The 12,318-nt window shown below is 52.4% G+C and overlaps 1 protein-coding gene across 1 annotated transcript; it reads right to left on the bottom strand.

Annotated features, from left to right (window-relative positions):
• On the bottom strand, positions 1–4,866 carry AQP2 (aquaporin 2). Its single transcript, XM_040581119.1, has 4 exons — positions 4,499–4,866; positions 2,225–2,389; positions 1,291–1,371; positions 1–502 (listed from the first exon to the last, which is right to left on the bottom strand). Exons 1-4 carry the CDS (start codon positions 4,862–4,864, stop codon positions 287–289), a joined length of 828 nt encoding a protein of 275 aa, XP_040437053.1. The 5' UTR covers positions 4,865–4,866; the 3' UTR covers positions 1–286.
• Between the last annotated feature and the right edge of the window lie 7,452 nt (positions 4,867–12,318).

Below are 12,318 nucleotides of genomic sequence, written 5' to 3' on the forward strand. Positions count from 1 at the left end.
CCAGGGTAGGATCCCAGTGTCCTTGTTCCTGTTGCTATGCTGGTGGCTTTGATTTAATGGTATTTTCCCCCAGCATCAGAAAACCATCAGCCACGGAGAGAGCTGGGCAGCAGAAGGTGGGTTGGACCACCACGGTGCATCTCCCCAGGACATGAGTCAACTTGAGTTGGCCAGCAAAAATGAAGGGAAAGAGGGAGCGGTGAAATGCTGATCTGGACAAGCACCGTCTCTGAAACGGATGCCAGAGTTTTCCCCGGCTCCTCTCTTGGCCTGGGGGGAAGTCTGGCTACACCTTCTCGGACATCCCCCTCGGCAGGGTCTGTGGGGAATGAAGCTCCACTGACTGCCGCCGCCGGACCTCACGCTCTGCCCAGTCCTCCTCCGGCTCGAAGCCTTTGAAGATGGCCAGCCTCTCCGAGAAGGTTTTGGCTTGTGGGAAGAGGATGTAGTTGTAGATGATGGAGGCTGCTGCTGCCCCAACCAGGGGGCCCACCCAGAAGACCTGGAGGAAAGGGAAAGAGAAGAATCAGATGAGCAAAAACCCACCTGAGGTCGGAGGACAGAGAAGAATCTGGATCTCTGAAGAGCTTTGCAGGGGACTGATGTTCCTTCCTACCCTGGGTGCGTTGGGAGCCAAATGCAGAAGCCAGCTCTGCTTTGGCCAGCACTGTTGACCTGAGCTCCCATCCGCTGTGTTGTGCCTGATTATACCTAACCATCCTCTTCTGGCTTTCCTCCTCTGTTGAGGGCTGCGTGATCTTAATGACAGGCCCATCAGGAGCATGCTTAATGATTTGGCTTCCTCTGGAGGAGTGTCTCCCTACCCGTAGAGAGGAGTGTGGAGAGGATGAGGCTGCCAGCTTGGGCTGGACACCTCTGAGCACGCCAGCCTGAACCGCCGCAGCTCTGGCTCCGAGCATGCTCTTTGCAGATGGAAGTGCCTGCCAGCGTTCCCAACTGATGCAGAATGTGTGCCTAGATCCAGCTGGAACCGGGAAAGGTCCCCAGCACCGGCAAGATGATCTCCACTCTCCATTGCTTTTGCTGCTTTTACTAAGTCACGGTCAACAAATCGCACACCCTTTTCCTGTTGCAATGCTCCCTGCTTAGATAGGCACCAATTAAGCGCCCAGCAGCCCCACCTCATTTGGCTAATCTCTACATCTCTCCTCCAGCTGGGAGCTGCCACGGAAATGCCAGGAATCTGGCTGGCTCTGTGGGTTTCGAGGAATATTGGTAATCCGGGGGGGGCTCGTCCCACCCAAATGACATCCAGACCTGACTTCTTACCCAGTGGTCGCTGAAGTCTCCAACTATCACAGCAGGGGCGAAAGATCTGGCTGGATTCATGGAGCAGCCAGTGTAACGGATCTGCCGAGAAACACCACGCTTAGGGTTAGCATTATGTCCTTTTAGCACAATTAAAAAAAAAGATCCTGGTGTGTTATTAGCATGATTCATTCCCCACGCTGACGTTTCACCCTCCAGCATGCCTGTTCCAGGAAAAGGGATGGAAACAGCTCCCACCACCTGAGCCAGCATGGGTGAGTTGTTCGCATTTGTGCATCTTCTGTGCAAGCGCGTGTGTGCTGAGCACGGCGCCACTCAGCTGCAGGCTGGGCGATGTGCCCTGTGGTGTGACAAGGACTGCGGGGATGAGCCCCTGCTGTGCCTGGTCCTGTGCTGCTCCTTGCTGCTGAGGATGGAAGAAGAACAGTCCCTTGTTCTTCTTCCATCTTACATCCACCAAATCTTCAACGACACATGGGCTTGCAGAGCATTGAGGGTGGAAGATGTGGTGCAGCGTTGCTGGTTTAGCGCGTGCACGGAGAGGCTGGGAGTGTCGGGGGCTGCTTCGGTCTGTCGTCCAGGAGGGATTTCCCTGGGCGTGCATCCCAGATACTTCCCAGCCTTACTGTGGTCTTGAGTGCCTCAGTTGCTAACACGTTCACTCCAGGACTGATGACCCCACTGATCCCTGGAGCTCCCCACAGCGCTCCAGGAGCAGCAGAGCCCAGCAGAAGTAAAGAGCCCAGTAAAAGCAGAGCTCAGGCTACGTCTCTGTTATGGCTCTGGTGGGATTTTTCTCCTCTCTCCACTAGGAAGCCCTGGCCACCAGTTGGGTTTCAAATCCCCCGTCCACCCCAGGGCGTGCAGCCAAGCAGCTTTGGGCGCAAATGCAAGGACAACCTAAAGCGCAGAGTTTTAGCCCAGTTCTACCCACCCCAAGGAGATGCCCCACGGCAACAGAAAGGCCGATGGACAGGGCAGGAGAGCCCAGGTTGTCCTCTCGGCGTTCATCGGTGGAAGCAAAGATGCACAGGACCAGCTGGAAGGTGAGGAAGAGCTCGACGGTCACCGCCTGCCCCGTCGTCGTCTCGTTGTGCAGCTGGAAGGGGAGGAAAAATGGGTCTCAGGGACAGGAAAATTGGGTGACTGGGTTGGAAATGTGGAGGGGGAACCAAATAGACGTAGGAAATAGATGAGGGTTTTGGCACGAATATGAAAAGGAGGAAAAATTTCTCAGGTAAAAAGAAAAGTGGGGTCAATGGGTAATAAATTGATTGACCTGGCAGAAAATGTTTTATTGGCATTTCTTTGGGTATCTTTTCCCACTCTGCTTTGCACTCCAAGGATATTTTATTTTTTTTTTTTTCTTTTCCTTCTAAGTAAAATGCAAAATGCCTTTTGGAAAAGTTTAGATTGCATTTTGGAAATGTAAAAAAGAAATGTCTTGGCATTAAAAAAAAAAAAAATCTTATTCCCCTTGCCACACTCTTGTGACTGAAAGGATTTGTCAGATTTGATCTGAAGCTTTGCCTGGTTGCTCCCCATCTCCAGCTCTGCTTTCTGATACTTTATTCCTCCACCTTGGTGGTTCTTCATCCAGATCTGGGTGGATCTGGCAGCCCTGCCAGCCAGATCTGCAGCCAGCAGTCCTGCTGCCTGTGGTCTCCCTTTGCTGTCGCTTCCCCCAGCCTGTCCTGGCACATCACTGCCCTTTCTTTCCCTGTGTCACTCCTGCTGCAGACACCGTGCATCCTCCCAGATGCTGGTCCCAAGAGCACTTGGCTCGGTGATGACATGAAAGTGGCAATTTGCCCTCCTGGCTGGGATCCAGAGTCAGATCTCGCTTGTGCTCCTCTCCGATATTCCCCTCTCTTTTTTTTTTTTTCTTCTTTTTTTTTTTGTGTGTCTGTGCAAGCAGCTACAAGATGAACAGCCCATGGGGGGAAAAATAACCACCAACAACAAACCAACAAAATTCTTATTCCCTCTGTTTGGTGGTTTAAGCAACAGAGCTGGGCATTTTGAAAGTCTCTCTTAAAACTTGTGAAACCTCGGCTATTATAGTCTTGTTCAGATTAATCCCCAATCCCTTTTTCAACCCTCCTAATCTCTTTGGCGGTGAAGCTGGGTCCTGGCAGTGCCTCCCTGCCGCACCGAGGGGGATTTCTGTGTGCTGCTTCCTAAAGCACACCGCCTGCCTCCTCCCTCGCGGCTTGGCTTGGCTTGGGGTGATACTGGTCCTGGCACGGGCATCTCCAGGAGATGCAGCTGACTGTACCTGTCTGAAGAGGAGTGGTAGGACATGGAGAGGGGGTGGTGAACCCCATGATCCCCCTCCCCACCCTTTGTACTATGTGCATCAGTGGGGAGGGGGGTGCTGGAGGTTGGGATATCACCGGGGTGTCCCCTCATGGCTTTTTAAGGCTCCCTGGTTTTCTTTTTTTCTGAAACCAGGCTCCCTGGATGTTTTTTTTCCTGAAACCAGACTGGATCCTTGTGATGCTTCTGGCACTGTGCGACGGCACTGCCAGGGCACCCATGTGTGGTGGGCATTGGGATGAACCAGCTGGATCTGGTGCGGCCAACAAGTCACAACAGGAAGCAACTTAATGAGCAGTGCTATCTAATGAAAAGTTGGGATTTAGACCCAAACCATGCCCCCCGCTCCCTCATCCCCTGGCACAACGTCCCCATTGCTGGGGGTCTGGCACAGCAGCCTGTAAATAGCGGTGGTGTTAACGCAGAGGGGAGAGGAGGCTCCCTGCAGCAATGCCAAGGCTGGAAAAAGGAGTGAGCTTGGGGCCAGAGGAATGATGAGGTGATACTTCTGGTCACATCCTTCCCTAAACACCAGGTCTCCTCCAAACCCAGCTCCTCCACAATACAGCCCTTCATAAAGCTGAGATGCCGGTGGCTTTGTCTTCTAAGGGAGGTGTCGACGTGGCCAGCTGAATTGTACCTCTGGTTTTAGTCCTAAAAAGTGGAGGAGACAGCCTGGAGTTCTGCCTTCATCCCTGCTCCTGGAAGGACCCTTGGTGCAGCAGGCTTATGGTGCTGGGCTGCAGCTGGTGATGGCTTCCTACCCAGCATTAAATAAAGAAGGTCTTTGCTGGCCACAAAACCTTTCCTCATATCCCTCAGCCTTCCCAGAAGCTCTGCCCAGTCTTTCCCGCTCCCCTTCAAGCCCATCCATGGGCTGAAGCCTTACCTTGTTGATGGCCAAGCCTTCCCGGGAGTCCGCTGGGGTGATCTCGTGTAAGATGGCAGCCCCCACAACGCCCCCCAGGAGCTGCGCCACCACGTAGAAGACCGCACGGAGGAAGGAGACTTGGGAGCCGATGAGGCAAGCCACCGTCACTGCCGGGTTGATGTGGGCTCCACTGATGTGCCCCAGGGCTTGGACCAGTGTGCCGATGGCCAAGCCGAAAGCCAGTGCGATTTGAAGGATGCTTGGGGAGGAAGCTGAGGGCCAGTTCAGAGCAGAGCCCAGACCAAAGAGGATGAAGACCAAAGTTGCCAGAAATTCTGCAAAGACAGCCCGGGTGAAGGCTACGGATCGCAGTTCCCACATCATGGGATGGTGATTGCTGGAGGCTGCAAGGACCGACCCTGCCTGCGGTGTCTTCACGCAATCGCTACCACGGCTGCTGTGTCCATTGAGGATGACGAGGGGACAACATATATATATATATCTGGGTGAGGGGGGCCAAGGGATCACCTGCTGAAGGAAATGGGAGTGTGGTCCTAGGAAACCTGATGCTTTTTTTCATTTGTGTTCCAGCTGAGGGAACATCAGACCCTGCCCCCGCTATTAAAGCTGGGGAATGCAGCGTTCGCCACCCTTGGGAGGTCGTAAATCAGCCCCGAGCGACGCCACGAAACGCTGTTCCCTTTCTCCTGTGCTTTCTTACTAGGGGACCTATCCCTGGAGGTGCTTGTTGCTCCTCTCTTCTCCAAGCTCTACCACCCACAGCATGGAGAGGAGAGCAAGGGGGGTCTGCGGACCCAGAGGTGGAGCTGAGTGTGGGTTTTGTTGAAGAGCAGGACGTGGGCTGTGATTAAATGACCAGGCAAAACTGAACGCACGAGAGCCTGTCCGGGGCACAAAACTCCAAGTGACTTACTGCAGCTTGATGCCTCAGAGTGTCAGAATTTTACAGCCTGGGCACGGATTTCCTACCCAGAAAAATGGGAGCCAGCCCCAAGAAATGACTGTCAGGAAGTAAATTCTAGTGTGAAAAAATGACACGCACAGCAGGAGGACCGGCTGTGCTCTAATTACGGGGATTTTGGCCCTCTCAGCTCTTGAGAAATGTCTTTTTACTCCTTGGTGTTAATCCCCAAAAGAGGAATGGTATTTTTCTCCTCTGGAGCATGGTTCTTCACATCAAACCATCCACTGATTGCCCAACAAGTCTATTTTCCTTTTTCTTCCGTTGCTCGGGGCACTGAGCAATTTTTTTTGCCCGTCCTTGGGTAATGTCTGTATAGCCTTTTGCTCCCTGTGCCATTGGGGTTGGTGGGTTTGCTGGGAAGAAAGTGCTTGTTTCTCTTCTCCCCCACCCCCCGCCCCCCCGGCCTTGTTAGCAGCCTCTGAGGTTATTTTAAAGCACGGTGGGCTGGGAGGAGCGCTCCCCCAGGGCAGAGCTGGAGTTGAAAGGACCATTTTATTTCAGAGGGATGCAGAGCACCGCAACTGAGCCCATTTTTTGGCTCTAACAAAGGCTTCCCCTGTACGACAAACCAAATGTGTTCCCCCTCCAGAGGAGCCGTGCAAGTGCCACCAAACTGATGCGAAAGGTTGACGCAAAATATTCCGTGTTGCTCGAATTAGATCATAGGATCATAGAATACCTCGGGTTGGAAGGGACCCATGAGGATCTGTGAAGGTCTGTTCTTTCCTCCACAAAAGATGGGTAACCATGCTGTCGGCTGGACTAGAAGATCGTTGTAGGTACTGTCCAACCAAACTGCTCTGTTCCATTCTTGTCCTCTTTTTACAAGATGCTTATGGGGATGTTGCTCTTAGCAAGGGAGAGACTGCGGGGACAACAAGCCCGATCTGGGGGTGGCTCTGAAGGGCGTGTGACTGTGCTCCTAGGAAACCTTCTCCTCTGGAAATCCTTCTTTTGGACTTCCTCGGGGACTTTGGCCCATCACAGCATTGCTCTGGCCTCCGGTTTTCCAGCAATGAAGCCAGTCTCATACAACAGGCTGTGAGGCTCAGTGTATTTGGGGTGCTGATGAGCCATGGAAACGTGGTCGCATCCAGTCCCTGGGCTCCTGCTCTGCCTGGTGCAGACTGGTGTGCTCAGCATTACTCAACAACTAGTTATGTCAGGGACTGGTTACGAACGCAGGCTGTTATTAGCACGGGGAATGACAGAGAACAAATATGGGCAATTAACTGAAGCTGATACCCTATTTGATTAATAGTTATACATGGCGAGCGAGTTTTGATGTATCAGTGCTTAATGAAGACTAATTAAAAGGAAAGAGAAATAAGCAGGATTAGCTCCCAGCAACTTAAAAGTCTAACGCAGCCTCGTGGTCCTCACTTTTCCCTGGCGATGCAAAAGTTCATGGCAGCTCTTGTTTGCGTTGTGCTTGGAGCTGTTTGTGCTGTGGGCGGTGGGTTTCGGCTGCGTGCTGTGAGGAAGGGTCGTCGGCGTTGCGCTGGGCGCCAGCTCGCTGGAAGGGAGCTCTGCTCTCGTGGGCTTTGCGGGGCAGAGCAGACCGCTGCTATGAGATGCTGCTTTCCAGCAAGAATAATAACTCATCCCAGCTTTCACCCAGGGACCTCTAGCCCTGCGGTGATTGCCGTCCTTCTGGGTTTACAGGGAGGGGGTCCACGGGAAGGGGGTCCATGGCACGAAGCCGGGCGCTGCTGGTGCCAAAGCCAGGCGGTGAGCCAGCGGCAGAGCCAAGGTTTCCTGCCTTGCTGCACGGTGCCATGTGTCCTGCCGTATGCCTGGGAAACAGAAACGGGAGAGCTTGGCGCTGCGTTGCTGGAGCTTGTGTCTAGGAGGGGTTCCTGGAGCTGCTGGTGGTGATGGTGATGTGGCTTTACACCTTACACCAAAGTTGCTGCAGCTTCGGGAGCAGCAAAGAGTGTTGCAGAGCAGGCTGAGTTGGGAAAATGCATTATTTCACCTGGTAATCCGCAGCCCTGGGAGTGCGGCAGCATTATCAGCCCTCCCCTGGGATCAAATGCAAATGCTCCTTACGAGCGAGCTGGCGCCTGCGGAGGGTTGATACCCCGTGCTTCCTCCTGATGGCAGAAAATGGCCTGGTGACACGTTTTTGAGGAACATTTTGCAAGTGAGGGAACTGTGCTTGCACAACAACTTGCTTCTCGAGTGACTTAGATGGCTCAGATATCTTTGCTTCCCTGGCTTTCAGGAAAGTATAAACATCTTTAAGGTATCGCCATTCCATCTAAAATACCTCCAAGCCACAGCGAATAAAAGATTTATTGCATAAACAACAGCCAGTTTTCCTGCTCGGACCCGACATGCAGGAGGTGCATGTGCTGCCCAGACCTCGCTGCAAACTCGGTTTCACTCTTTCCTGCGAGCAGAGAGTGCCGGCAGCCAGCTCCCGCGCCTCTGACAGCCCAACAGACAGCTGGCACCCACGCTCCGCAGGGCAGCACGCGCCCCTTTTATTAGACACTGGAGAATCCACAGCAGGAGAAAGTGTCGGGGGAAAACTTGATAGAACCCTGGCTACTATCGGGTCTGCTCTTGACTGAAACTCATGTTTTCCTTCCGAGAAAGGAGATGTAAAATGGAAAATGCTGCCTCTAAGAGCTGTCGAGGGGAAGCCTTTAAAAGAAGCAAAGGCAAAACCTCATAATTCTGGTATCGTGGCTAATCTCGTTTCTCAGTTGAGGTTTTCTTCTTGCTGCCTGGATAAATGGATGTGCTGGTGCCTCCGGCCCCCTTGGTGCTGCCGCAGAGTGCAGGGAATGGCAGCCATGGGCTGGAGGAGGAGATGTGGGGGAGCAGAGTAGATGGGGATGATGGCACGGGCGCTCTGGCGCTGGGATCCGCAGGGGCAGGACCCCCAGCCAGCTCCTCACCTGGGATTCGGGGCACCTGCAGCATTAGGGACCTTCAGGGACCTTCCCACCCCGCACGTCCTGACCCTTGTGGGCATCCCCCAGGCAGGTGGGTCTCTGGGTGTGGGTCCCGCGGGCAGGGGAAGGACCAAGCCCAGGTCCCTCACCCTCCTCCAAGTGGGGTTTGTTAACCGCCAGCCCCCGCCACCCGTTGCAGGATGCGGCAGGGGGATGCAGGGTCACGGTGGGCTGCAGAGCATCGAGGGAGCGGACTGAGATCCCTTGCAGCTGCCCACGGGGTGGGATGCAGCAGCACAGCTTTTGATGCAATGCAAACCAAAGCACGTATCTATCTGCCTTTCACAGATGTCCCGCGGGAGTCTTACCTCCCTCCCTCCTGGCTGGAGAGCCGAGCAGAGGATAACATCTGCGTTCCCCAAAGCGAAGCGGCCATCGGGAGAAGTTCTATTCCCCCATTGTCACATCACATCGAAAGGACGTTGACCCAGAGGAGCAAAATGGGGAAAAGATCAGCACCCTTTCTGTCATTTCAGGCCAAATCCTAAATCCCTATTCATGCAAAACTTCTGCTGGCTCTTGCAGTGTTTATTCTTCTTGTTTTAATTGAAGCAGAAGGATTAATGCAGCCCTGATTTCCTTCACTGACTTCAATGAATTGAGCTTGAGCATGGGCCAGGCGCTGGGCCTGGTGCTGGGAGCAGGCTTGGCTTTGTTTTTTTATCCCGTCTCAAGGATCTGCAAGTTCAGTCCTGCGTGTTTGCCTAGGGTTTTATCAAGGTCAACAGCAAGACTGTGGCGTTGGTGGGGCTGGGCTAGGGACCACGTCAGGAGCAGTCCACACTTCTGGTGGCCGTATAAAACCGTGACATCCGTGAAGACCATGAAGCCTTCCACCCTGGCATGATCTGATCTCCATAAAGCACCTAGGCAGGGATTTAACTCTTTCTTCCTGTGATTTGCAGGAAAATATAATTTTTCTTTTGCTAACAATGTGCTAATAAGTCCCAGACTGTGCAGAAACAAGAGAATGAGAAACCATGGCTTCTAATTCTGCAGAGAGACTTAGTAGGCAAGATATGGCCAGTCCCAACATACCGCAAGGTCAGAGACAGGGCTGACTTAGGTGATGACCTCCGTTAATCATGCCTTAAGGGGTGAAGAAAGGAGGGCATTCTGCCCTTGTTTGAGCACTGAAGTTCAAGGCTAGGCCATGGCATATTTTGCATAAACATTTATAGGAAAATAATCAACGTTTTTTCTCTTGAATCCTTGAAACACATAAAGCCAGACACCAGGGGATTGATACAGCCAGCAGATTTTGAAGGGACGTGGACCCCGTGGCCTCACCAGGTCTTGTAAACTCTTTGCTGCAGGAATGAACATTACATTAGTTCAAATCAATCAGAAGGCAACGTCATCCTCGGGTGACAGAACGGAGCAGGAGACCTCAGCTTCACCCTTCACCAGGTACCCAGTGTCATGTTTGCAAAACAAATCCCATCTAAGGAGCCAAACTCCCAGCGGGTGTAAACTGGGGACGTGGCTTTGACATCGTGCAGTGACATTGCCTGAGAGCATCTAGCAGCTGGCCTTTTCACTATTTTCCTCATTTTTATGTAAATCAGAAGTAATCAAGTTGAAGTCCATGAGGGAAAAATCAGTGATTCAGATGTCTTTCTCCAGGTAATTGTCCTGGATCTGACAAAAAAAAATATAAATAAATCAACCAAAAAACAACTAGGTTGGATGCTGCCAGGAATTGGTCCTGCTGGTGGCTCTGGGCACCATGTCCCACGTCTCCTCCTGTCTGGTCCTCTGTAGCATCACCGGGATTGCAGAGCTAGGGCTGTTGCAATATCAGCACTGTGGGCACCGGGTTGTGTATGGACTGCTCACAGTGCTGCAGGGCTTTTTTGGCTGCTATCTCCCGATCTTTGTTGGGAGGGAAGCGGGAGTGTGTCTGGCAGCTTCACCTTTGAGGAGAGGCTGTTATCTCAGCATCTTTCCTGGGGAGCTGCTGGTGGGTGTGGTGAGGAGGTACATGAATGGTGCATGGATGAAAGTAGGGGTGTTTTTTTTCCCAAATTCCCATAACAACCAGCTGGGATTGATGGAGAAAGTGAAAGGTGCTTGGCTTCTGAAAACAGCGTCTTTCACCTGAGTCCAGGGTCGGTGCCGTGGTTCCTCATTGTACAGCCAGGCGAGGGGAGCAGTGGAAGAAACTTTGTGGTCCACAGGGGGATAAAAAGGATCGCTTTCAGGTTTCAGTGCAACTCAGGGAGAAAGCCAGATGAGGTGTCAGATCACATTAAATCCCTCCCAGCCATTAAACCCAACAGTCATTTTAAAATCAGTTGCTGAGTAAGAAGCTGCTTCTGCCTCTGCTTTGGTGGAGCAGGAAGCTGGTGGCTGCCACTGCTCAGAGGGGTCTTCAGCTCTCAGCATCACCCTAAAAATGTGAAGCTCGGCACGTGTGACCCCACCAGCAGCCCAGAGCTGGTTACAAAGCAGCGTCACCTGTTCCATAACCCTCAGAGCTACCGAACGCTCCCAGCCGCAGCAGGGTCATCTTCCACCCTGGGGTTTCCAGTGCTTGGTGCCCAAAGGCACAAAGGGGTTTGGGAGAACCAGCTGAAGGATGAACAGAAGGTTGGGATCCCACCCTAGGTGGGCTCCAGGTAAGAAGCAGCTCAGCAGGTGAACAGGGTGGTTGGCCCAGAGCCATGAGGGCGAGAATGGTTTTGTGGGAGAACGACTTTGCTCATGGGCACCCACCAGCTGCTGAAATTATCCATGCAGGGGCTTGGACCCTGGCTTGGAAACTTACTCTGTTCTGGAACAGCATCAGGAACAAGGTTAGGACTGTGGTGTGAGCCCCCAGAAGGTCTTCTCCACCAAGCTGCTAGCTGAGGACTGCTGTGGTGATGATCGTTTTCACATAAAACACCAGCTTTATGCTTTTCGTGTTTTCCATGTTGCTTCGGGAAGTTCCTCCCACACCAGACAGAGATCTGTGTGGAATCTGGCAAGGTGGGAAAAGCAGGGAAAGGAGCAGGACAGTTTGATAGATGGGATACCACGCAAAAAGTCCTCAACAACCTTCAGAGCTGGCCATTAACCCTTTCCACTGTGCTGGATTCCGCAGAGGTCTCCTTTGGTCTGTGTGATCGACATACGCTGGGACAGGCTAGGACAGGCTCCAAAACTGCTCCTAAAACTTACACTTTTACATAAAGCATGCAGGTAGGAGAAGATACAACCTATTGCTTTTAAATTTGAAATGGAACGTGCCATTTTTCTTCCCTCCTTCCATCCTTTTTTAACTCTCTGCCTGTCTATTACCTTTCATCCTCTTTTCCCCCAGGTGCCTCTTTCTGTCTCTGGTTTTTGGTGCTGCCCAGACACCAGCTCCCACGCCAAGGCTGTGACAGCCAGCGAGCCACACATTGGTTTCATAAAGCCTCTGGCTTCTTTCCACTTCTGAGAATAAAGGTTCAGCGTGGGATATTTTTGTTTGTGGCTCATTATTTGATTTCTGTGAGGGTTTTTGGGTGCAGCGCAGGGATTGTTGTCAGCAGTGTGAAGTGCCATCCTGCTTTGGTAAAAAGTTTTTTGTTTTTTTTTTTCTTAATCTGAGCTATTGTGCTGATTTTCTTCTGCATTTACGCCTGTTTTGATGGGATCTGGCCCTAGAGTGTCAGTGCAATTTGCTTTACTTCCTTGAGTTGTGTAAAGTGGAGAGGAGCATCAGCAGCTCCTCCACGACCTTGCTGGCGAAGTCCAGCATGTGGAAAGCACCGAGCTGCCCAGGGAGCTCCGAGTTTCTTTTTGCTGGCCTGATGGAGCTCGTACATCTGCTGCAGTGTCATTCCAAGAGGGGTCAGGTCTCGCTGAGGCGGGTGGGAGGCCATTGTCACACACCAGAAAATCCCACTCAAACCAGC

The sequence above is a fragment of the Falco naumanni genome (genome assembly GCF_017639655.2).
Source record: "Falco naumanni isolate bFalNau1 chromosome 20 unlocalized genomic scaffold, bFalNau1.pat SUPER_20_unloc_1, whole genome shotgun sequence".
Lineage (NCBI taxonomy): Eukaryota > Metazoa > Chordata > Aves > Falconiformes > Falconidae > Falco > Falco naumanni.

Excerpts from the sequence above, each read along its gene's own strand:
- AQP2 (XM_040581119.1), bottom strand. The coding sequence starts at position 4,864 with ATGATGTGGGAACTGCGATCCGTAGCCTTCACCCGGGCTGTCTTTGCA. Across the intron at positions 2,390-4,498 it reads AAGGCTTGGCCATCAACAAG|CTGCACAACGAGACGACGAC; the intron begins GTAAGGCTTCAG and ends CTCCCCTTCCAG. Across the intron at positions 503-1,290 it reads GAGACTTCAGCGACCACTGG|GTCTTCTGGGTGGGCCCCCT; the intron begins GTAAGAAGTCAG and ends CCTTTCCTCCAG.